Genomic DNA, 26,082 nt, shown 5'->3' on the forward strand with positions numbered 1-26,082 from the left:
ACCGGCCCCGCTGAGGACCGTGCAGGAGGGCGGCCTCCAGGATGTGGTTTGGGGCACGAAAAGACAACAGAAAGGGAGGGCAGCCGAGAAGAGGAACGCAGAGGGTAAGGGTGACCGCGATTGCTCCTGGCTGGGAGGGGTTGCAAACCGGGGAGGGGGAGGGGCCTCCGCCTGAGCCCCGCCCCCGGTGACGGCCGCCACCGCCGCCGGGTTTCTATGGAGACGCAGCGGAGTTTCCACAGCGAGTCTGGAAAAGAGAGGTGAAAAGCCCACAACTTTTTCTTCTGTGCTCACGCTTTCCAGCCATAGAATTTGCATTGTACGTGGAGGAATATCCGGGTCTCTATGGGGGGCGGGGGGTGGGGGTACTTTCGGAAGCCCACGGCAAAACAGAGGAGTGCTGTTGGTGGCTGCGCGCGGGAGTCGGGAGGCCCGGGTCGCGCACAACTCCCGGGTCGGTTGTCACCAGGACCTGTGTGTGGCATCTGACTCTCAATAAAATGGAGAATCCCTGCGCTGTGCACTTGGCCGATTCCTGGGCTCCTCCCCTTAGGCAGCGTTGCAGGCTTGGCAGATTACTTAACCCTCAGCTTCCTGCTCGGGGAGTAAGAGCACTTACGTGGTGAGGTTGCTGCGGGAACATACGAGGTGAGGTCATGAGATACTGCATGTGACAAAAGTACTTCGGAAGTACGCAAAAAGTGTTCTCCAACAAACCCCGCTTGTGTGAGAGACACGTGGCACGTGGGCTGGGGTGTTAGGAGTACTAAACAAGACAAAAATCACTGCTTTGAAAATTAGAAAGCATTCTACAGGTAAGGTATTAGTAAGAATATTAGCAGTGTGGATTACAAAACGAGTTCTTTTAGGTTTGATTAGAAATTTGTAATAGTCATAGGCAGAAAACTCTGCAATGGTGCTGGTCTTTCCCGGGAATATATTGCTACCTTTGTATGGGGGTAGATGTACCTGATGTTCTCCACACTGAGGTTCTACCATCACAACGGTGAGTGGCCACGGATAAAACAAGCAAAGAGCAAGGCAGGCAAACAGAAAAGACACTATTTTCAGGGTACAGTGTTCTAAAGATTGGAGCCAGGCCCCCGGGCAAGGACTCAGTAATCCATAAATCACAGACGTGACAACGCCCAGTGATTAAATAAGGAGATAAAACGTTAGACTTGCCATAAATAAAGTATGGTATATCCAAACAATGGAATATTACTCCACCATAAAAAGGAATGAAGGATTAGAACAGAGTGCCCAGAAATAAACCCTAGCATATATGGTCCAATAATTTTCAACAAGGGTGCTAAGACCATTCTTGGGTGGGGGGTGGGGTGGGGGGCGGAGGACAGTCTTTTCAACAAATGTTGTTGGAAAAATTGGATACCTACATGCAAAAGTATAAAGGTGGACCCTTGCCTTACACCATATATAAAAATTAACTCAAAATAGATACAAAAGACAAAGCTATAAACCTCTTAGAAGAAAACATAGGGGAAAAGCTTTATGTCACTGGATTTAGCAACGATTTCTTCAAAAGCACAGGCAATGAAAGAATAAATACATAAACAGGACTACATCAACACTTAAAACTTGTGCATTCAGGGTGCCTGGGTGGTTCAGTAGGTTGAACATCTGACTTCAGGTCAGGTCACGATCTCAGGGTTCGTGGGTTCGAGCCCCGCATCGAGCCCAATTCTGATCCTGTCTCCCCCTCTCTCTCTGCCCCTCCCCTGCTCACACCAAAGTTAAAAGTTTTTCAAAGTTAACTTTTTCAAAGTTAAACTTTCAAAGTTTAACTTCTTCAAAGTTAAAAGAAAAAAAAACAGGGGCACCTGGGTGGCTCAGTCAGTTAAGCTTCCGACTTCGGCTCAGGTCACGATCTCACGGTCCATGAGTTTGAGCCCCGCGACAGGCTCTGTGCTAATAGTTCAGAGCCTGTAGCTGCTTCAGATTCTGTGTCTCCCTCTCTCTTTCCCCCTCCCCTGCTCGCTCTCTCTTCCTCTCTCTCTCTCTCTCAAAAATAAAAACCAAATAAATAAATAAAACATTAAAAAAACACCTTGTGCATCCAAAAATATATAAAAATAAGAAAAAAAACCTTGTGTGTCCAAGACCACAATTAACAGAGTGTAAAAGCAGCCTACAGAATGCGTGAATATATCTGCAAGTCAAATCCGATAAGGGGTTATTAGGGGTTATTATCCAGATTATACAAAGAACTCCTACTATGCAATAATAAAAAAACCTAGGGGCACTTGGGTGGCTCAGTCAGTTAAATGTCGCACTCTTGATTTAGGCTCAGGTCATGGAGCCTACTTTTTTTTTAGTTTATTTATTTATTTTGAGAGAGAGAGAGAGAGAGAGCGCGCGCGCGCACGTGAGTGTGAGCGGGGGAAGGGCAGAGAGAAAGGAAAGAGAGAATCCCAGGTAGGCTCCATGCTGTCAGCGTAGAGCCCAATGAGGGACTGGATCTCACAAACCGAACTGTGAGATCATGACCTGAGTTGAAACCAAGAGTTGGACACTTAACTGACTGAGCCACCCAGGCACCCCTGGAGCTTACTTAAAAACAAACAAACAAAAAACAAAAAAAATCTAGATAAAACATGGGTAAAGTAAAAATAGATGTAAAATATTTAGCAAGATATTAGCAAACAGAATTCAGCACTACATAAAAATTATTATACACCATGACTAAGCAGGGTTTATTCCAGGGATGCAAGGCTGGTTCAGAAAAGATAATCTATGTCATCTACCATAGTAACAGGCTAAAGATTACACACACACACACACACACACACACACACACACACACACAACTATTAGAGCTAATGAAAGCTCAAGGTTCCAAGATACAAGATCCATATACAAAAACCAATTGAATTTCTATATACTTGCAAGGAATAATCTGAAAATAAAATTTAGAAAACAATTCCACTTAACAGTGGCATCAAAAAGAATAAAATATTTAAAAATAAATTTAACAAATGAAGAAGATGACCTGCACACTGAAAACTACAAAATCTCATTGAGAGGAATTAAGATGTAAATAAATGGAAAGACATCATGTGTTATAAATTATAACAAGATGTTTAAGATGGCAATATTCTCCATCTTACATTTCCAACTGATCTCCAGAATCAGCATAATCCCTATCGAAATCTGTGCAGAAAACAGTTAACATAGCAGGCCCGGGAATGCTCATTGGAAAATCCTGCTTTCAAGGTTGGCCTTAGCTAGGATCTGGGAACTTGTGTTTGGGGAGGGTTCCCACCACCCCATCTGAAAAGAGTAGCTCAGTGTTCCTTAGTTGTTCATGCAAACAGCATAGTTCACTGGCTTCCTCCGGGAAGTCTGGAATTTTGGTATGTGGTAGGCAGAAGGTATCTGCATGACGAGCCCCCTTAAGAACTTCTGGCACAGTCTCTAATGAGCTTCTCTCACAGACAACATTTCACATTGTCATAACTCATTACTGGGAAGTTACACCAAGTCAAGCCAGTCACAAAAGACCTCCTATTGTATGATTCCGTTTGTGTGAAATGTCCAGAAGGGGCAAACCCACAGAGACAGAGCACCTACTATGTGCGAAGTCTATAGTGTCGTGGTGAACTGGGATCTGGAGTTGAGCGGTATGGCTTGAACCTCACAATTGCTACTTGCTGGTACATAAGTTTGATCAAGTTCCCCAATCTCTCCAAATCCACATTTCTTCACTGGAAACTGGAAAAAATAAAAGTATTCCCCAAGGTTGGCATGAAGGTTAGATGACATAATGCATGAGAAGTGCCTAGTCCAGGGTCTAGCACATCATAAGCATCAATGGATGTTGACTATCATTGGCTATTATTATAAAGCGTTAATGATCTTAACTCTTAGATCCCTCATAGAATTCGACAGTCTCAACCCTTCTCTCTCCACTGGGAAATTATGAAAACAGTTATGAGTTACAACAGCGGTTCTTACAGTGTTCTCCCCAGACCAACAGCAATGGGGTGCATGGAAACTTCTCAGCAATGCAAATTCTTGACCCACTGAATCAGAAACTTGGGGAATGGGCCCTAGCAATCTGTGTTTCCACAGCCCTCTAGATAATTCTAATGCATGCTCAAGTTTGAAAAACAATAAATGATAGCACAGTGTTCACAAGGGTGGGTTCTAGACAAGACCACAAGTGTTCAGATATTGAACACTTGAATCTGCCACTGGCAAGCTGTGTGATGTTAGGTAAGTAAATCATGCCTCTACTCTGGGGCTTAGTTTTCCCATCTGTAATATGGGGATAAGGATAAAATCTAGTTTGTGGGGCTCCTGGGTGGTTCTGTCTGGGTGGCAGCCTGGAGACTACTTTGGATTCTGTGTCTCCCTCTCTCTCTCTCTGTCCCTCCCATGCTCGTGTGTGCTCTCTCTCTCTCTCTCTCATAAATAAATAAATAACAAACATTAAAAAAATCTAGTTCATAAGATTGTTGTGAAGTGCTTTAGAACAGTGACTGGCACATAGTAAGTGCTCAGTAGATGTCAGCTATTATCATAAGCTACTTACCACTCAAATATGAAACATAAGAAATTTCTCAAGTTCATATAATTATTGGGGAACGAGATATGGAAAGTTGGATTAGTAACACATGTAGAACATGTTTACAACAAAGTTTTTTAAAGTCACAAGGATAGGGGTGCCTGGGTGGCTCAGTCGGTTAATCCTCTGACTCAACTTGGGCTCAGGTCATGAGCTCACAGTTTGTGAGTTGGAGCCCCACGTCAGGCTCTGTGCTGACAGCATGGAGCCTGCTTAGGATTCTCTCTCTCTCTTTCTCTCTCTCTCTCTCTGCCTCTCCCCTGTTCTCTTTCTGTCTCTCAAAATAAATAAATAAACTTTAAAAAAGTCACAAGGAGGGGCGCCTGGGTGGCGCAGTCGGTTAAGCGTCCGACTTCAGCTAGGTCACGATCTCGCGGTCCGTGAGTTCAAGCCCCGCGTTGGGCTCTGGGCTGATGGCTTGGAGCCTGGAGCCTGTTTCCGATTCTGTGTCTCCCTCTCTCTCTGACCCTCCCCCGTTCATGCTCTGTCTCTCTCTGTCCCAAAAATAAATAAAAAACGTTGGAAAAAAAAATTAAAAAAAAAAAAAGTCACAAGGATATATCATTATACAAGTTAAAAAAAATTTTTTAAACATTTATTTATTTTTGAGACAGAGAGAGACAGAGCATGAACGGGGGAGGGTCAGAGAGAGAGGGAGACACAGAATCTGAAACAGGCTCCAGGCTCTGAGCTGTCAGCACAGAGCCCGATGCGGGGCTCAAACTCATGGACCTCAAGATCATGACCTGAGCTGAAGTCGGCCGCTCAACCGACTGAGCCACCCAGGTGCCCCGTACAAAGTTTCAAAAAGACTTGAAGGGGCACCTGGGTGGCTCAGTCGGTTAAGCATCCGACTTCAGCTCAGGTCACGATCTCATGGTCTGTGAGTTCGAGCCCCGTGTCAGGCTCTGAGCTGACGGCTCGGAGCCTGGAGACTGCTTCCGATTCTGTGTCTCCCTCTCTCTCTGACCCTCCCCCGTTCATGCTCTGTCTCTCTCTGTCCCAAAAATAAATAAACGTTAAAAAAAATAAAAAATAAAAAAATAAAAAGACTTGAAGACACACTCTTCCCCTGAGATTTAAGACAGTGTATATAGGGGTGCCTGGGTGGCTCAGTTGGTTAAGCGTTCGACTTCAGCTTAGGTCATGATCTCATAGTTCATGAGTTCAAGCCCCATGTAGGGCTCTGTGCTGACAGCTCAAAGCTTGGAGCCCTGACAGCTCAGAGTTTGGAGCCCGCTTTGGATTCTGTGTCTCCCTCTCTCTCTGTCTCTCCCTCTCCTTAAAAATAAATAAACATAAAAAAAAAGTGTATACAGCTGCACTAGCCCCCCACTACCCCCACTCCACCCTCTGTGTTTGAGTAGAAATCAAAGTGCAAAAGGGATCCTAGAGTAAAGTCATGCCTTATGGTTAAACAAAGGAAAAAGTGACATGGAAAACAAAAGTTGTGGGTGGGTCACACTTAAAGAAACTATAAATGTTTGCAGGCTAATGCCCACCAGCAGTTAAGTTCCATTAGCAAACATCTGGTGGTTCTATCTTGGTACGTCAAGTAGACTTAAGTCTTACGCTCCTGTGAATACCTATGGCACCATTTATTTCCTGGGTGGTACATCAGTATGGCTTTCTTCACGTTCTTTAAATTATTTCCAGGTCTTCTTACCCATAAATCATGCATGGAAACAGCCAAGATTTTGGAGACTTTCCAGTTTGGCTTAAATGCCTGCAATCCTGGGTCAGTGACTTCATCTCTAGGAGTTGAAGGGCTTTAGAAAAGAATCTGGTTGCAGGAAGGGCAGTGCCCAGGGCACTAGTTTTTAATCTGTTTGCACAAGAGCATACTTTTTTTTTTTTTTTTTAACTTGGGTGAAATGTTTATTTAGGGTGCCGAGTGGGTGGGGAAGCATTAAAGGAAATTTTGGCAGAAGGGAATCAAATTCTCCTCCCCACTCTCCAGCCCAGCTCTTGATCCACCCTGGAATGTAAAAAGCTGTTCCTCAAATAGTCGTTGAGAGAAATGAATGGTCCCGGCCCAGTGCTGGCAGATCTGCGTAAGATGCTATCCGTGTGCACAAATGTCAACTAGGGTAGTCCACGCTGCCCTCCAGGTCTTCTGCTGCCTTTGTAGAATATTGTGTTATTAATTTCTAATCACCCTTGAACCTGTTGACCCTTGAACAACATGAGGGGTAGGGGCTCCGACCCCACGCGCAGTCAGAAATCCACGTATGACTTTTGATTCTCCCCAAACTTAACTACTAATAGCCTATTGTTGGCTGGAAGCCTTGCCAATAATGTAGTCAATCAACACATATTTTGTATGTTATGCGTATCATATACTGTATTCTCAATAAAGTAAGCTAGAGAAAATAAAGGTTATTGAAGAACATAAGGAAAATATATTCATAGGGTTGTACTTATCAGAACAACCCACATGGACGCACATAGTTTTTTTTTTTAAGATTTTCTTTTTAAGTAATCTCTACACACAATGTGGGGCTCGAACTCACAACCCCGAGACCAAGAGTCACACGCTCCACCGCTCCACTGACTGAACCAGCCAAGTTTAAAACTGTTATTCAAGAGTCGGCTGTCGCTAGACATGGCAGTCACAGAGATGCCTTTCAGATGACCCTTCAAGAGGCCAAGAAGCACGTGAAAAGATAGCCAACGTCGCTAATTGGAGAAATGCCAGTCAAGCCACAAGGGGAGAATACCTTGCCCAGCCATTAGGATGGCTATTCTTCAAACAAAAACAAAACCCAGAAACTAAGAAGCCTTGCAGAGGATGCGGACAATCGGAACCCTCGTGGTTTGCTGGTAGGAATGTAAAACGGTGCAGCTCATGTGAAAAACAGTATGGTGTTGCTCAAAAAATTAAAAATACTGGGGCGCCTGGGTGGCTTAGTCGGTTAAGCGTTCGACTTTGGCTCAGGTCATGATCTCGCGGTTTGTGGGTTCAAGCCCCGTGTGGAGCTCTGTGCTGACAGCTCGGGGCCTGGAGCCTGCTTCGTATTCTGTGTCTCCCTCTCTCTCTGCCCCTCCCCTGCTCATACTCTGTTTCTCTCTGTCTCAAAAATAAATAAAGCATTAAAAAAAAAATACAATAGCCACATGATCCCACAATTCCACTTTCGGGCATATAGCCAAAAGAAAGCAGGATCTGGAAGAGATCTTTGTATACGCATGTTCATAGCAGCATTATTTACTCTAGCCAAAAGGTGGAAGCAACCCAAATGTTCATCCACAGATGAATGGATAAGCAGAATGTAGCCTAGCCCTACGGCAGAATGAATTTCTGACAGTTGCTACAACATGCATGAATCTGAGAACGTGATGCTAAGTGAAAGAAGCCAATCATAAAAAGGCAAGTGCTCAGGGCGCCCGGGTGGCTCAGTCGGTTGAGCGTCCGACTCTGGCCCAGGTCATGATCTCACAGTTCGTGAGTTCGAGCCCCGCCTCGGGTTCTGTTCTGACAGCTCAGAGCCTGGAGCCTGCTTCAGATTCTGTGTCTCCCTCTCTCTCTGCCTCATCCCCACTCATGCTCTGTCTCTCTCTGTCTTAAAAATAAATAAAACATTAAAAAAAACAAGGCAAGCGTTCTACGGTTCCGCTTACACGAGGTGCCTGGAATAGTGAAATCCATAGAGACAGAAAGCAGAACAGTGGTTACCAGGAGCAGGGGGCTGGGCTGGGGGAGTTTTTATTTAATGGAGACAGAGTTTTAGTTTTGCAAGATAAAAAAAAAGTTCTGGTGGTTGGTTGCACAACAATGTAAATACACTTAACACTATGGAGCTGTATGCTTAGAAATTAAATGGCAATCAGAATTTAAATGGTAAATTTTATGTTTCCTCTGACCACAATTAACAATTAAAAAAAAAAAAAAAAAAAAAGGAAAGCACTGGCCGGTCAGTGCGAGGGTTGTGGTTCGCTGACTGCCTCTAGCTTCAGCACCTTTGGATTCCGCACAGCATTCTTGCCAGGGCACACTTCCCAGAGGCTCTCAGCTGATGACTGAGCACAGCAGGGAGACGAGGACCACGCCATTTGTGTCCCCCACGGGACAGCTCTAAGGGGCAACCTGCTCTGGGTCCTCCCCCGCTCCGTGGTCAAGTGCACGCTGTAGGCTGAGGCTCTCACTTCCTGTTTCTTTCCTTTCCTTTCTAACATGTCAAATCTGCATCCTGGTCTGAAGGCGAGTTTCTCTGCCCAGCGTTGCTTCCTCCTTCTCTGTGACTCACAGGTGTATCTCCACTAACCCCCTTTGCGCTCCTAAGTTGGTCTGACCCTTTGCTCACCAGAGGACCTAACTAACACAAGACACGTGTAAATATATGCTCACTGTGAAAAACTGTAAATGTTCCTTGAGTAGATAGAAGAGGTGAGAGATCCTCCCCCTGCAGTCCCGCCATTACCCCAGAAACAGCTAATGCTGGCAGCTTGATGTAACCTACCTACACCCGCACTCATCTAGTAGCCACCAGCACGCGAGCTCTTGAAATGTGGCTAGTCCTAACCAAGTTATAAGTGCACACTGGAATTCAAAAAAGAGAACATAAGCCGTCTTTCTAATGATACTTCTACTGATTACCTGTGAAAATGATGTTTAGAATGTGCTGGGTTTATTCTATTTAGAATAAATGATTAAAATTAGCTTCACTGGTTTCTTTTTACTTTTTTAATGTGGTCACTATAAACCTTAAGATGACACATGTGGCTGACATCCTCTTTTTATGGAACATCACTGCTCTAGATCAGTGTGGTCTGGCAGAACTTTCTACAGTGATGGAAATGTTCTGTATCCACACTGTCGGATACGCGAGCCACTAGCTGCCACATCTGTGGAGCACTTGAAATGCGGCTGATCCGACGGGGAAACCAAGTTTTTAAATTTTAAAAATTGGAATGAATTAAGTTGACCTTTATACAGCCAGCCGCAAAGGGCCATGCTGGCAGCCACGGTGCCTCCTGGATGTTCACGTATGTACACACTTCCACGCACATATGTACATTTGATCGAGGTATAAACACGTTATACCTTCTATGTTAAGGTGCACAGATCTCTGTTGTACACCTTGATGGATTTTCATAAACGTGTAACTCTATAACCACCATCAAGATAAAGATATAAGACATTCCCAGCACTCCAGGAGACTCCCTCATGCCCTATCCCAATCGGTAATAACTTCCCCCGTAAGAAAGCTCTATTTTGACCCTTATCATTGTCACAGGTCAATGCTGCTTGTCCTAGAATTTCCCATAAATTAAAATGTGTAGACTGTACTCTTTGAGTCCGGTTTCTTTGCTCATCATCATATCTGAGAGATTCAACCACATTGTTAAATATGGTAGTAGGTTTCTTCTTTTTTCTTTCTAAACACACGCATATGTATTTTAATTTTTTTAATGTTTATTATTTTTGAGAGAGAGAGACAGAGTGCAAGCGGGGGAGGGGCAGAGTGAGAGGGAGACACAGAATCCGAAGCAGGATCCAGGCTCCGAGCTGTCAGCACGGAGCCCGATGTGGGGCTCCAACTCATGAACCGTGAGATCATGACCTGGGCCGAAGTCGGACGCTTAACCGACTGAGCCACCCAGGCGCCCCTCCACACAGATGCATTGTGTAAACTTTTAATTTAAGAACAACTTCAGATCTGGGGCACCCGGGAGAACACTACTTTATCTGCTTTGGCCGCCGGGGAGCCTTTAGGTGGCTCCAGTGTCCCCGTGACATCATCATCATCGTTTTTTGTTTTGCTCTGTTTTTAGCCCTTCCTTACTTTCTGGCACTACAAGTCGCTCCAAGCTCACCTTGTGTATTTCTTGCCCCGTTTCTCCCAGGAGCACTGGTTATTTTTTTCTTTTAATGTTTATTTTTGAGAGAGTACGAATGGGGGAGGGGCACAGAGAGAGGGGGACAGAGGATCCGAAGCCAGCTCTGCGCTGACAGCAGAGAGCCTCACGCGGACTCAAACTCACGAACCACGAGATCATGACCTGTGCTGAAACCGGACGCTTAACTGACTGAGCCACCCGGGCGCCCTGGCACTGGTTACTTTTATTAGAGGATGATACCAGAAAACCAGATCTGGGTGCTAGGTTGTGCTGGTTGCTACTGAGGTGCACATGAATATTTAACAAAACTTTTCTTAACGTGGTAAACACATATGCATATTTACGATTTCAACTCTTCTTAGGTGTGCAGTGCAGTGGCATTAGGTGCATTCACAATGTTGTGGAACCATCACCCTCCTTCTCCAGAACTTGTTCATCCTCCTGAACTGAACCCTCTGCATCCATGAAACACTAACATTACACCCCCAACATTCTACTTTCTGTCTCTGTGAACTTGACTATTCTAGGTCCCTCGTGTAAATAAATGGAATCATACAATATTTGTTCTTTTGGGCCAGCTTACTTCACTTAGCATAATGTCTCCTGTTAATCCGTGTTATTGCAATGATCAGAATTTCCTTCCTTTTTTTTAATTTTTATTTTTTTAATTTTAAGTAGGCTTCGTGCCCAGCACGGAACCCTATGTGGGGCTTGAACTCGCAATCCTGAGATCAAGACATGAGCTGAAATCAAGAGTCAGACACTTAACCAACTGAGCAACGCAGGTGCCCCGTTAATACTTTTTTAAGAGAGAAAGAGAGAGCACACACAAGTTGGGGAGGCGCAGAGAGAGGGAGAGCATCTCAAGCAGGCTCCACCCTGTCAGAGCAGAGCCCGATATGGGGCTCAATCCCACAACTTTGGGATCATGACCTGAGCCGAAATCAAGAGTTGGTTGCTCAGCTGACTGAGTCACCCAGGTGCTCCATACATTTTTATTAATAATATATTTTTAGAAAACATACTACGAAGAAAGCTGTAGATATTTAGAAACTATGTTCACCTACCAAATAAAGATTCAATAAAGGGGCACGCCAGATGGCTCAGTCAGTTAAGCATCCAACTCTTGATTTCAGCTCAGGTCATGATCTCATGGTTCACGGGATCAAGCCCCAGGTCGGGTTCCTCTCTCACTGCTTGGGATTCTCTCTCTCCCTCTCTCTTTGCCCCATCCCAGCTCACACACTCTCTGCTTCTCAAAATAAATACATAAAAACTTAAATTTAATGAAGACTAGATAACAGTAATACCGTTCTTAATAATTAGAGATAAACTTACCTTCTAAGGATAAGATTACATTGAAGATACCAGTTGCAGAAATCATCCACTTGTAAGGATTCATCAGAAAATGAGTGGCTTAAGAAAACCACCAGACACCCACCATCAAATTTAAGCACAACTGTATCGAAGAATTTCAAGGTGTAACACAATCAAGTTGTAATCTACTGGAATATAAGCACCTATGAAAAAAGAAACATACCATAATCAGAATGCATACATCTATTCTACAAATATTTATTGACCACCTGGTTCTCTCTTCCCTCCTACACCCAAGTTTTAAATCTGGGCTTCTTAACCATGACTCTAACGGGCAGGAGTCTTTTAGTATGCTTCAAGAATCATTTGGGGACTTGCTAAAGATGCAAATTTCCAGAGATTCTGAGCTCTCAGATCCCAGCGGGACCCAGAAAATGGCATTTTAACAAGTTCCCACATGAATCTAAAGTCAAAGGCCCCAAGCTCAATTTAAAAAGCTATTTTGCTTGTGTCGAAAGTGAATTTATTAAATTTAGGGGTTGGGAAAATGTACAAAATTTCATGTTGTTAAAGAAAAATTTCAGGAGTGAGCCTATGAGCAAGGACAAATCTTTATTTAGGTTTGCAAACCCAGAAGGACAATCCAAATCAGTTGGTGTGCCTGTCCAAAGAGGACAAGGAGAGGTGGTATTTTTAGGGCTTATTTTATTTTTAAGGCTTAAAACTACAGCGAGGGAGAAATTTCAGCTGGTATGGGGCACTCAGCGACTGGCTGACTGCTTTTGCTCAGTATTGTGAGACAGGTGGAACTTTCCAGGTGTCTAAACACCAAGACGTTTATCATGATTCCAGGAAGTGGCTGCTCTCTGGAAAACTCCATAAAATGGTGGCTGTCGCAAGATGGGAGTCAGGGTTGCCAACCCTTCCCTGGCCCCTTCTCTTCTTCATTTCCCATTGATCAGTTATGGTGGGGGAAATTCATTACAGTGGAGTCCTTCCTTGCCCAAGTCCTTCCTTCCTCTGCTCATACTCTTGTCTCTCTCTCAAAATAAATATTTATTAAAAAAATTTTTTAAATATTTTTAAGAGAGAGAGAGCGAGCATGCAAGCAGGGGAGGGACAAGAGAGGAAGACGCAGAATTAAAAGCAGGTTCCAGGCTCCGGGCTGTCAGCATAGAGCCCGACACGGGGCTTGAACTCATGAACCCATGAGATCATGACCTGTGGCGAAGTGGAACGCCACCCAGGTGCTCCAAATAATATAAATAAATATAAAAAAAAAAAAAAAAAAAAAGAGTTGCATGCTCTTCTGACTGGGTCAGCCAGGCACCTGCCTTTTTATCTTTAAAAAACAGTTGTGGTTTGATAAGATTATAGCAACCAGCTAATCCAAAGATGAGATTTACGTCTGTAGAGACCACACTAGGTCCCAGGTGGACATATCTTACAGAGGAAGTGAAATTAGGGATAGGAATAATGTCAAAACAGGGAAAGGAGGTTGAAGCCAATGGAGTTAGGATGCCTCTGGAGTGGAGGAGCGATGGTTAGAGGCACTGCACGTGATCCTAATCTATGGGGCATTTTTACTGAACGAAGAAGAGTTAAAAGGGGGCATTTAGCATATGGTTGGGATGTCTGCTGAGTGGGTTATGATGACACGCAACAATTCTTCAGCGGGGGTGGGGGGGAATCCCCCGGGCTATGGTTGGGACAGCTTAATAATGGGGTTAGTATTCCAATCAGAGGCGGTTCTCTGTTTGATGGAACTTAGTAGTAACAATATTGTTAACTGGTTTTTCACCTTGAATTTGTATAGGAGTTGAGAACAAAGGGTAGAGACTATAGGGTGTCAAGTCTTATTATTATTTTTAAAATTACTGTTTTAAGTAATCCCTATCCCCAACGTGAGGTCTGAATTCACAACCCCAAGATCAAGAGTCGCATACTGTACCGACTAAGCCAGCCAGGTGCCCCAGTGTCAAGTCTTATTAAAGCCTAAGAGTTAATAAGGAAGTCTTCAGTTAAGAACTCGAACCAACGGAGCAGGCAGAAGTCATGAATGACTTCAGGCCTATCTTGGGTGGTGGAAACAAGACAAAAGGAAAAAAATGAGAATTCAAGTAAAAGGAGGGTTCTGGCTTGGTCCTAAATTTTGGGTATCAGCTTTTGGGATCAGACATTGTCTCCTTCAGTTCTGGGTTTCTGAAAGTTGTTTTCAGAATCTGGAGCCCTTTTTAAACGAGAAACATGAATCTATACATGAGTCAGCCCCTTGTAGCTTTGCTGCACACAAGGCGGTTAACAATACCCGATAAAGTCCTTTCCATTTCAGCCGTAAAGAATCTCTAAGTTGATGTGTCCTCCAATAATATATTAGATCTCCAGGCTTAAGGTTGTATTTTGTCTCTCAGGAGCACTCTTTAAAATGAATCTTGAACAAATGTGGTCTTCCATATATATTCTGTACTGAAGAATTTCTCCTTATAACAAAGTAGAGGGCAAGGGATCCTCAACTATGTTCATAGGGCACTCGGTGATGATTTTGAATGGAGACAAGTGAGCCCTTCCATTAGGGGTAGATCTTAGATTTAAAAGGACAAGAGGCAAAGCTTTGGGCTGCGGTAGACCAAAGGCAGAGGTTGGTTTGGCCGACTGAGTTTTGATTATGCCATTAGAGTGTTCAACTAATCCTCTGAATATCGAGGATGGGAGGTGCAATGAAAATGCTGAGAGATGGCCAGATTTTGCAGACCTCTCAGACAGTATGACCAGAAAAAAATGTGTTCCTCAATCACCGTGTAGCTGTCAAGGAATACCCCAATTGGGAATGATTTTTTTTCTAATAGGTTTCTGGCCACTGCTTTTGCTGTTGCTTGAGTGCAAGGAAATGCCTTGGTCTGGTGAGAAACACACAGATCATTACCATTGAGGAAGCTGGATGAAATCAATCTGCCAGATGTCAAAAGGCCCACTGGGAAGAGGAACTTGACCTAATGCAGTGTGATATGGTTTCCCAGGATTGTGCAAGGGGCTAAATTGTACATTTTGAAATATTTGTTGGGCAATAGTCGGAGATGGCTTCCAACAGTATTGTGCCCATAGGACCATTTTATTTGTGCCCCATATGTCATACAGATAGACATTTGTGAATCAGAAGTTTGAAGTGTCACATCTTTGGGGGCCGGGTCAGCATAATGATTGACCTTGGCTTCAGGGGTATCTTGTTTGAAACGGGCTTGAACTTTTATTAATAGATAAGCTGGAGGGAAGGAGAATGGTGTCAAGTTGTTTTAATATGTAACTTTTTAAAAACATTTTTATTTTATTTTATTTTGAAGCTTTATTTAATTTGAGAGAGAGAGGAGAGCGCACACAAGCAAAGAGGGAGGAGCAGAGAGAAGGAGAGAGAGAATCCCAAAATCTGTATTTGGGAATTTCATGAAGGTCTAATCAAGGGGTAAGTAATGAGTCAGTTACAAGGATGCAGTCACAGGATGTGTTCAGTTGAGTTTTGGAGGGGTAAGGGACATAAGGTAGAAGGACTGAGAGGGGGACAATGAGAGACTAAAACGTTTGGAGAGCAAAGAAACCAGAGTTCCAATTTTCTAAGTCAACTGGCAGACAGGTGTGTGTGGTGGGAGTCTAAGAGAGTTCTAACTGTTTGCAGGCCTAACACCTATGGGGGAGAATCTAGTGTTCGTTTTTTGGTGGCAGTAATGAGTATAGAGTATACTCATATAATGAGTATACAGGTGGGTTGTCAGGGCACGGAGGCAGGGAGGTGAACCTTTGGCCACAGGGTCTAATTGAAGACTGCCATACCCTTGGGGGCATTGTAGGCCTCCATGCCTTTGGGAAAGGATGTTCAAATGGACAAAAACAAAGAAAGGCAGTTGGTAATTAGGGTGCCCTGGAGCTGCAGAAGAGGTGAGGTTTTTTTTTGTTTGTTTGGTTTTAAATTTATCTATTTATTTTTGAGAGAGAGAGAGAGAGATAGAGAGAGAGAAAGTGTGAGTGAGGGTGAGGGAGAGGCAGAGAGAGGAGAGGCAGAGAGAATCCCAAGCAGGCTCTGCACTGACAGTGCAGAGCCAATGTGGGACTTGAACCCACGAACAGTGAGATCATGACCTGAGCCAAAGTCAGACGCTTAACCGACTGAGCCACCTAGGCACCCCGTTTTTTAAAGATATAAAGGCAGGCACCTCGCTGACTCAATTGGAAGAGCATGCAACTCTTTTTTTTTTTCTTTTTTCTTTTTTTAATATTTATTTATTTCGAGAGAGAGACAGAGTACGAGCAGGGGAGGGGCAGAGAGAGAGGAAACACAGAATCCAAAGCAGGCTCGAGGCTCGGAGCTGTCAGCAGAGCCCGATGCAGGGCTTAAACTCACAGACTGCGAGATCATGACCTGAGCCACCCAGGTGCCCCAAGAGCATGCAATTCTTGATCTCAAGTAGAGTTTGAGCCCCACGTTGGGTATAGAGATTATTTAAATAAACAAATAAACTTAAAAAAAAATAACAAAGGAGCCTGTTAAGACCATGGGATCAGGTTTGGAGTAGTAGTAGTATGGAAGGCTTAGTATGAGGATTGAGCTGTGAGGAAATATTTGGGAATCCAAGGGCGACGGTATCTAGCAAGACCCAGGAAACCGTGTAATTGTTTTTTAGTCTTGGGGTTGAGGGACCTGGGTGAAGGTAGTAATTCTGTCTGGTTCTATTTTTAGCCCATCTGGCAGAAAGGTGGCCTAGGAATTTGACTGAGGCAGAACAGATTGTCATTTATCTTTAGATACTTTGTGTCCTTTGTTGGCTAATTGCTTCAGAAGGCATTTAGTGTCAGTGCCACAGGCCTTTAGGGTAGGAGAACATAATCATAAATCATCTATATATTGCAAAGTGTAGATATCCCAGGGAATCAAGATCTTGTAGGTCAGCATGGAAGGTTTGAGAGAAACAGGTAGGGCTTTCAGTGTATCCCTGGGGTAGGATTCTCCAAATGTGTTGTTGATTGTTCCATGTAAAAGTAGAAAGATACTGACTTTGGGGGTCGACAGGGATGCTGAAAAAGGCACTGCATAAGGCAACAACAGAAAAAGCAGTGGTTGCAGCTGGTATATTAGAAAGGGGGGTGTGGGAGTCAGGAGCAACAGAGTGACAGGGTATGACCGTACTGGTAATTGCCCTAAGGTCTTGAACAAGATACCTTCCTCTATTACGGAGCTCTTTAACTGGAAAAATGGGGGTAATACAAGGACTAGTAATGGGGATGATCAATCCTTTGTTGATAACAGGAGTTATTCTTATAATGGCCATAAGTACTGCTTAATATTGGGTGAGGCCTTTATTTAAAAAAAAAATTTTTTTTTAACATTTAGTTTTGAGACAGAGAGAGATAGAGCATGAACAGGAGAGGGTCAGAGACAGAGGGAGACACAGAATCTGAAACAGGCTCCAGGCTCTGAGCGGTCAGCATAGAGCCCGACGCGGGGCTCGAACCCACGGACCGCGAGATCATGACCTGAGCCGAAGTCGGACACTTAACCGACTGAGCCATCCAGGCGCCCCTGGGTGAGGCCTTTAATGATCAATTTGAATAGTTATTGGGGAACCAAGGTTATGGGTCATATATCGGTGGAAGAGGTGGCCCACAATTGATCAGGGAGTGCATTTAGGAATGGGGGGCAGTGGACTGACTGGGGGGCAGTCCTGAACAGATCAGTAGAATTAGGAATTCTGAAGATTGAGAAGGCAGATCTAATAGCATTTCATTTTTTTGGTCAAAGGAAGTATGGGCCCAGTGAGCCTGCAAAAAATTTCTTCCTAAGAAAAGTGTTTGGGAAAGGGGGGTGGTGCACCTCGCTGGTTCAGCCTGTAGAGCATGTGTCTCTTGATCTCAGGGTCCGGAGTTCAAGCCCCAAGTTGGACATGGAGCCAACTTAAAAAAAAAAAAAAAAAAGTGCTGGGGATGAGGGCACCCATAAAAAGGAATGGTTGCCTTGTTAAGTGCCAAGAATAAATCTAGGGGTTGAGATAATGGGATAGTTGGTGGCTGATTAAGCACCCTGATCATGGTCAGATGCTTTCATATTCTTGAGGCAGGGGACTGGAAAATAGACTGCGGCTGAGGACTGAATAAGGTGCCCTAATGTCTATAAGAATAAAACCATCTTCATTCTAAATGTTATAGGTGTTTGCTAAGAGAAAGGGAAAAATCCCCTTTTTGTCCTCAAATCTGATAAAGGAATGGTTTTTGAGATTTTTGTTCTTTTGGAACCATCGTTTATATTTCAAGTATTCCTTTTTGGAAGGTTCAGGATTTATTTATTTATTTTGTACTGCCTTCTAATTTATTTTGAGGTCCCCACATATGGGGAATCATTTTGACTAAATTTGCAACTATATCAGTAGTTTTTTCTAGGGCCTCATTATGAGGAAATTTTAAATCCTGTAGGGGGTCTTCCCATCCAGCCTTATTTATGCATTCTTGGGCCTATATTGGTCCAACAAGCATGCGTACTAGTTGGTAAAAGTCAGAAGGGCCTGGATTATAGGCACTGATAGTCCAAATTAGTTGTCGGGTAAACTCTTCTGGATTTTCTTTAGGGTTAGGAAAGTCTTGCAAGATTTAGAAGTTCTGTTTAGGACCGGAGGGTCAGAGGACCAGATTACTGGGATTAGGGCTGGTGCCTTTGACTTTGAAAGGGGCTATGATGTTAGTTTTGGGAGTGTGGATGGTGGCAAGGCTGGGGAGGGAGAAATTTCAAAGAATAAGAAGGTTGGAAAAACCTGCATACACTGGAGGAAATAGAAGGCGTGCAGTGGGGGGGAGGGAACTGGATGGAAGAGGAGTGGGTCATTTTTGATTCAGTATTGAGTTGTTCTAATCCTTTTCATCTTTCTTTGGTTATTGAGTTTCTTTTTCCTTTTGCGGAGGCCAGAGCTGAGTCTGTTCTTTTGGAGGCTACTTCCAAAAGTACCAACTGAAATAGGTTTCCACTGATTTGGGGAAGTAGGATAGTTTCACCTTTCCAATTGTGCTCTTAAATACACCAATTTAGGGATACCAAAGGTGCGCCCAACGGGAGACCAGGGAGGTTTTAAATGATCTTTAGTGATTTGAGCCCAGGTTGAGGAAACTTACAGCTCCCTGGGCCCCAGATGGCTGGTGAGTGAGAGCTCTTTCTGAGAGATTGGTACCCATTCTGCATTGGAGGAATCCTTCCCTGAATTGCTAGCAGAAAAGCCTCCTGAATTCTACCAAGGTGGGTGATCGGGGATGTGAGAGGGCCATACCTGTCATCCCCCACTCCCAGCCCGGGATTATAGGGGCCGCCGGAAGAGAAGCAACCCTGGGCTGCGGTGCTCGCTTCTGCAGGTCCAGAGATCCGCAGGAGGTGTCTAGGTCGCTTCATATCCCAAACTCGGCTCCAAACTGTTAAGCAAAAACCTCAGGAGCGAGCCTATAAACGAGTGAAAAGGAGTCAAAGCTTTCTTTGGGTCTGCAAACTGGGAAGGGCAGTCCAAGTTAGCTGGTGTGCCCGTCCGCAGAGTTGTTTTTAAAGCTTAAAGCCCCAACGAGGGAGAAATTTCAGCTGGAAATTCAGTTGGTTGCCGAGTAATCGGTTGACCTCTTTTGCCTCACTATTATGAGACGGGGGAACTTCCCGGGTGTTCAAACCTCAGGATGTTTATCATGATTTCAAGAGGTGGCGGCTCGTCGGGGAACCCCACAAAATGGTGGCCGCCGCAAGATGGAGTCAGGGTTGTCAACCCTTCCCTGAATCCTTTTCTTCTTTGGTGTGAACCAGCACACGCATCCTTTGAAGACGCTACTATACCACCCGATTCCCAAACGGCATCTGAGAATTGATACTCTCGCTGCGCGGCCAGATCCCTTTGCTGCGGAGGGCGATTCGGCCACTCCCAGACCACTAACTGCACTTTCGGTACTCGTTCAACTTAACTGTTCCATTTAGCAGTTTCTGTCTTTGTGCAAAAAGTCAGAAAAATGGAAAATTCATTCTCTTCGGGGATGCTGTACCGCCGACGCTCAACGCACGTGGATTAAATTTCTTAAAACAAAAGCAAAAACGGAAAAGGAAAAAAAAAAAAAACCCACCAACACACTGCCCGTGGCGAATCTGCTTCTCCCAATGTAAAGCTCCGCTCAGGCGGGCAAGAGGGATCTACCGGCGTTCGGAGTCTGGTGCTGGCTTCCGTGGGAAGGGATCCCGAGCCTTTCTGAGGTGAGTGGGAGCGGCTTGGTGGCAGCAGGGCCCACTCCGGCGGGAAGGACGAGAGAATTCGGCCCGGACAGTGCGCGCGCTCCTGTCAGGGCCGCCATGTTGAAGCCTGGCAAACGGGAAGCCCTTTTAGGGTTGTGTTGCGGGAAGCGAGGGCGGTAGCTGGGGTGGAAGAAGGACCCCTTCTCCTCTTCGCCCACTGAAAAGGCGAGAGGTCGGGGAGGGCCAGCTTCGAGGGCCGGCGGTCAAGGAGGGGGCACTGCGGGGCTACTGGGGTGTAGGCTTCCCGCCCCCCCCCGACTTCCGCCTTCGCGTCCACCGCGCCACTGCGCATGCTCGGGAGAGTTCCGTCGGTCCGACTTCAGTTCTGTTTCCTACCTGGATGCGAAGCGCGGGAATATGCGAACTCGGCGGAGTCAGTAAGGAGAGGCACGCTTTGTTCGGTGGTTTCTTAATTAACTGACCTGTATCGTAATGTATAATTATAAAGCACCTTCACGGACACTGCAGTTTCTGATCTTCACAAAAACCTAGTCGAGTGGCGTGTAGCTACATTTTACAGATGATTTAAATTTTTCCCACGATAGGACTGGGTCTTAAACCTGGTCTTCTGTCTCCGGATCCAGCGTTATTTTTCACTTTCCACACTTCTGTCTTTAATGATTAATTGCCCCTTCCGCCTCCATCCCCCACCACTCATCTCTCACATCTCATCCCCGTTTTATGAAATAATGACATGAATCTAGAAATCCAAACAAACTGTAGGAAACCTCAACATGATGCGGCAAGGGAGGGAATACTCCCAGAAAGACGAATGGGAAGCCGTGAAGCCTGCTGCTCTCTTGGCATTTACTGCTTTAAAATTAATTATTAATTAATTAATTGTTTAGAGAGAGCGTGCACAAACATGCGAGGGGCAGAGAGAGAGGGAGAGAGAGGGTCTGAAGCGGGCTCTGTGCGGACCGCAGAGAGCCCGAAGTGGGGCTCAAACTCACGAAGGGTGAGATCATGACCTGAGCTAAAGTGGGAAGCTCAACGGACTGAGCCACCCAGGCGCCCCCCAAAAGAAAGCCTTTTTGTGTCTTTCATTCCTCACCGGAGATGGCATTAATAGTAAAACCTAGATCCTGACAGTTTTGGGAGGTGAGGGGAGTTAAGTGCTTAGCATAGGGCCTGGCACCTCCTACGTCTTCAAGTTAACAATAATTATTATTATCGTCCTTGTTGTTTTCCTGCAACCCTGTGATGGAGGGTGGGGAGTGCGGCCCAGAGTGGTAGGGCCAGTAGAATGGAATTGTTAGAGAATACTGGAGCAGGGAGAGAGTCGACATCGTGCTGTCTCTTTTCCTTTTTCCTTTCTTTTCTTTTCTTTTCTTTTCTTTTCTTTTCTTTTCTTTTCTTTTCTTTTCTTTTCTTTTCCTGTCTTTTTTTTTTTTTTTTTTTTCTAATGTGGAGAAATTCCAACCATGAGAGAGAAGAGACCCAAGAGTTAGAGGCAGCGCCCAGAGGGGCCTGGAAATCCTCTCTCGTCTCATTGTCCCAGCTGTTCCTCATCCTTTCACTGATAAGGGTGCCAGAGAGGCGCTTCCTCCAAAGTTGCTGGTTAGTGCTGGCAGTCATATATACCTCCTTTTACAGTTTGGTGGCAGACAGTATAAAGTCGTTTTGCCTCTCAGTTCGCAATGAAGTCATCTTTTTTGTCTGATTTGGACAAAAGAAAAATTTCATTGAATTTTGATTGGAGTTAGTTCAGTTCCCCAGTATTTATCATGCAGTGTCGTAGAATCTGGAGATAAAGTGAAGCAGACACTAGACTGAAGAATGTTTACTGTGTGTTCGGGAAAACAGACTGAGCCACTCAGATGCCCCATATTTTAATAAATAAATATGGAAAGATGTTATGAATGAGGATAACTATATAAATTTGACAGAGTCCTAGTTTTATAATTTTTAAATTTTTATTATTACAAAATTTTTAAAAAATGTTTACTTATTTTTGAAAGAAAGACAGAGCGTGAGCAGGAGAGGGTCAGAGAGAGAGGGAGACACAGAATCCAAAGCAGGCTCCAGGCTCTGAGCTGTCAGCACAGAGCCTGACTCGGGCTCGAACTCACGAACCATGAGATTGTGACCTGAGCCGAAGTTGGACACTCAACCGACTGAGTGATCCAGGCATCCCTAAATTTTTCTTATCTTTATTACTTTTGTATTAAAATTTTTTTAAATGTTTATTTATTTTGGGGGAGAGAGCGAGATAGAGCGTGAGTGGTGGAGGGGGCAGAGAGAGAGGGAGACACAGAATCCAAAGCAGGTTCCGGGCTCTGAGCTGTCAGCATAGACCCTGATGCGGGGCTCGAACTCACGAACCGTGAGACCGTGACCTGAGCTGAAGTCAGACGTCCGACCGATTGAGCCACCCAGGTGCCCAAATCCTTATTATTTGTAAAAGTAAGCTCTACAGCATGGGGTTGAACTCACAACCCCTAGGTCAAGAGTCACCTTCTCTACTGACTGAGCCAGCCAGGTTCCTGGAGTCCTGGTTTTTGTTTTTGTTTTTATAAGTTTATTCATTTATTATTTCTGAGAGAGAGAGTGGGGGCTGGGGGGAGCGAGGTCAGAGAGAGAGGGAGACACAGAATCCGAAGCAGGCCACAGGGTCTGAGCTGTCAGCACAGAGCCCGACACAGGGCTTGAACTCACAAACCGTGAGATCATGACATGAGCCAAAGCTGGATGCTTAACCGACTGAGCCCCCCAGGCGCCCCTGGAGTCCTAGTTTTAAGGTAACATATTTCAGTATTGGCTCTAAAGTTTTACGGAGGTGGTCATGTGAGCAGTAGCAGTGTCTTGAAATGTTGGCAAGTATTATTCCAGCAGATTCACCAGAATGTGAATCAATTACCATGTATCAGCGTCTCCTCTGAACTTAAACTTTCCACCCTCTTTCAAAAAAATTATCATGTATCAGATAATTGGAGTATGCTTGCAGGCTAAAATTACCATTGCAATCAATTCCCATGCCTAGAGGCATAAACAGATTATCAGCCAGGGAATTGGGAAGAAATCCCATATTCCTTTTTGAACCTGAGAGCCTGCTGTTGCTGAGTCACTGTAGTTTTAGCTTTGCTACCTGTTGCAAAATACTACATTAAAAGCACCATTTTCCCTTGTAGTTTTTTTTTAAGTCCTTATCTTTCTGTTCTTTTAATGATGCGTACCAAAACATTTGCAGATGATCGATGTAATATCTAGAATTCCCTTTAGAGTAATCTAGGAATGGGGATGTGAGTTGCCGCACAGATGAAACCAGGCTAGGCACGTGTTGGTCAGAGTCAGGTGATGAGTTTGTGGAGGGTTATGCCATTCTCTAAGTTGGTACATGTTTGAAATTCTTGGTAGTAAAGTTTTTAAAAACACCATTTTCCGTTAGCAGTTTCCAGGCTGGTTTTCCTATGACCTTTTTTTTTTTTTTTTAATGTTTGTTTATGTTGGCGGGGGAAGGGCAGAGAGAGAGGGAGACAGAGGACCCAAAGCCGGCTCTGCGCTGACAGCAGAGAGCCCCATGTGGGGCTCAAACTCATGAACCGAACCATGAGATCATGACCTGAGTTGAAGTCGGACGCTCAACCGACTAAGCCACCCAGGCGCCCCTTAGGGCCATTTTAAACTCTGAAAGGCAAGCCTGGATGTTGATCTGTGTTGCCACGTTATTATATAATTGGTAAGTGCCCTGAGATGATAACCTGGTCCATACACAGATGGACCACACTCAAGCACGATGCCCTCTGCTTCTTCCCGGGAGGGACGGAGGAGCAGCGGGTGAGAGCATCCTGGAGCCCCGCTGTCTGGCTTTGATCCCCATTCTGCCCACTTTCTAGCTGGGAGGCCTCAGGCCCTGGGAATCGTGCTTCCTTCCCTGTTGAAGGAAGGGGTGAATGGTAGTATCTGCTTCGTGGGGTTGTTGTAAGGATTAAATGGGTAGCTCGTAGTAGGTGCTCCCTAAAGGTTGCTGTGATCCCTCCTAGAACATGAACGATTGGATGCCCATCGCCAAGGAGTATGACCCGCTTAAAGCTGGCAGCATTGACGGCACCGATGAAGACCCACACGATCGCGCTATCTGGAGGGCAATGTTGGCACGATACACCCCCAACAAAGGCGTCACGGGAGACCCCCTCCTCACCCTGTTCGTGGCAAGACTAAACCTGCAGACCAAAGAGGAGAAGTTAAAGGAAGTATTTTCTCGCTACGGGGACATCCGGCGGCTTCGGCTGGTGAGGGACTTGGTCACGGGCTTTTCGAAAGGCTATGCCTTCGTCGAATACAAAGAGGAGCGTTCTCTGATCAAAGCTTACCGAGATGCAGACGGCCTGGTTATTGACCAGCACGAGATATTCGTGGACTACGAACTGGAAAGGACCCTCAAAGGGTGGATCCCTCGGCGCCTTGGAGGAGGTCTGGGGGGGAAAAAGGAATCCGGGCAACTGAGATTTGGGGGGCGTGATCGACCTTTTCGGAAACCCATTAATTTGCCAGTTGTTAAAAACGACCAGTACAGAGAGGTAAAAAGGGAAAAGCGGGAGCGATCTCGGTCGCGAGAGAGACACTGGGACTCTCGGACGAGGGACCGAGACCATGACCGAGGCAGGGAGAAGAGATGGCAGGAGAGAGAGCCAACCAGGGCGTGGCCAGAAAGTGACTGGGAGAGAGAGAGGGACTTCAGAGATGACAGAGCCAAGGGGAGGGAGAAGAGGGACCGAAGTAAGTAGAGGCTCACCAGCACCGCCAGAGCCCAGACAAAGACGCCGCGGAGGCACAGAGAGATGCGTGGCTTTTATACAAAGTGTACGTCCAGTGCTTGAATAAAACTTGCTGGTGGTGATGGGGTCTGGAGTTGAGTTTTCTTTCCAGTCTAGAACCCAGGTTTAAGCTGAACACGCTGATATTACGGGGTTTCTCCTCTTCACCTTGTAGTTCTAGGGACCCATTACATTTATTACAGTCGTGTCCTCACCGGCGGCCATACAGAAGGGCACGTTTACGGAGCCACCACTCTGGTTTAATTTGGCAGTAGAGAGCTTGTTTTGCGATTCTCCTTTTCTCCTGTCTACTGGAACTGACCGTTTTGAGGGGCTGGCAAAAAAGAAGTGACGACCGAAAATCCTTTGCATCGCTCTGACTCCTGGGAACCCGAATCTGGCTAGATTGTTGGGAAAGTGGTATCTTTCCCATGTGTATATCTGTAGCGTACAGGCCTGCCGAACTGAAATAAAAATGGGATAGAAAAGTGAATTCAGGGAGAACGTCCAGACCTTCGTACCAAATCAGTGTGAGCAGTGGTCTAGGTCAGCAATCAGCTACCCTTGAACAAATAGAACTCCGTTCTTGAGCCAAATGCTGACTGCCTTTTTTTCCTGTTTTTTGGCAGGGAGGCTGGTATTTAAAGTGAAAAACCAAAGTTGCAGGGCTATGGGGTTCTGGTTTATGGCGGCCTTCCAGCCCTTTGAAAAGATGAAGCTCCAAAGAGAGTGAAATGAAAATGAGGAAAAGCCAGTGAAAGGTTTCTGTCTGGTTCTGATGGACTGATTTGTCTTCTCCCTCTTGGACACCTGGCCTCCCATTTGTAGGAGGGCTGCATAGATCATATCGACTATAACTTCTGAGGGCTTTGAGTACCAGGCTGTTCACGTGGTTTTAAAAAAAGTGACACTTAATGTTTCTGTTTTAGCAATGGCTGTATCTTTGCAAGTTCAGGGTCTTAAAACTCAGGATGTTTCATGCAAAGCAAACAATTTAGTATCGAGACTCAACACATTCACGACTAGGTTTTTGCATTACGAGTATGAATCTCTTTGTTATGTAGGGAACCTGCCCTATGTTAAAACTGCTGTTAGCTGTTAGAACAGTTTTATTTATTTATTTTTTTTAATTTTTTTTTTTTTAATGTATATTTATTCTTGAGACAGAGACAGAACGTGAACAGGGGAGGGGCAGAGAGAGAGGGAGACACAGAATCCAAAACCGGCTCCAGGCTCTGAGCTGTCAGCACAGAGCCCGACGTGGGGCTCGAACTCATGAACTGTAAGATCAT

At 45.0% G+C, this 26,082-nt stretch overlaps 1 protein-coding gene across 2 annotated transcripts; it reads left to right on the forward strand.

Annotated features, from left to right (window-relative positions):
* Positions 1-28: 28 nt before the first annotated feature.
* SNRNP35 (small nuclear ribonucleoprotein U11/U12 subunit 35) lies at positions 29-24,873 on the forward strand. Of its 2 annotated transcripts, none has more exons than XM_049619487.1 (2): positions 29-104; positions 24,017-24,873. In XM_049619487.1, the coding sequence occupies exons 1-2, from the start codon at positions 42-44 to the stop codon at positions 24,758-24,760; spliced, it is 807 nt and encodes a 268-aa protein (XP_049475444.1). In that variant the 5' UTR covers positions 29-41; the 3' UTR covers positions 24,761-24,873. The 2 variants fall into 2 exon arrangements, with proteins under 2 accessions (XP_049475444.1, XP_049475445.1); XM_049619488.1 differs by lacking the exon at positions 29-104 and adding an exon at positions 19,911-19,994.
* Positions 24,874-26,082: the final 1,209 nt, after the last annotated feature.

This window comes from Panthera uncia (genome assembly GCF_023721935.1).
Source record: "Panthera uncia isolate 11264 chromosome D3 unlocalized genomic scaffold, Puncia_PCG_1.0 HiC_scaffold_8, whole genome shotgun sequence".
In the NCBI taxonomy this organism is placed as follows: domain Eukaryota; kingdom Metazoa; phylum Chordata; class Mammalia; order Carnivora; family Felidae; genus Panthera; species Panthera uncia.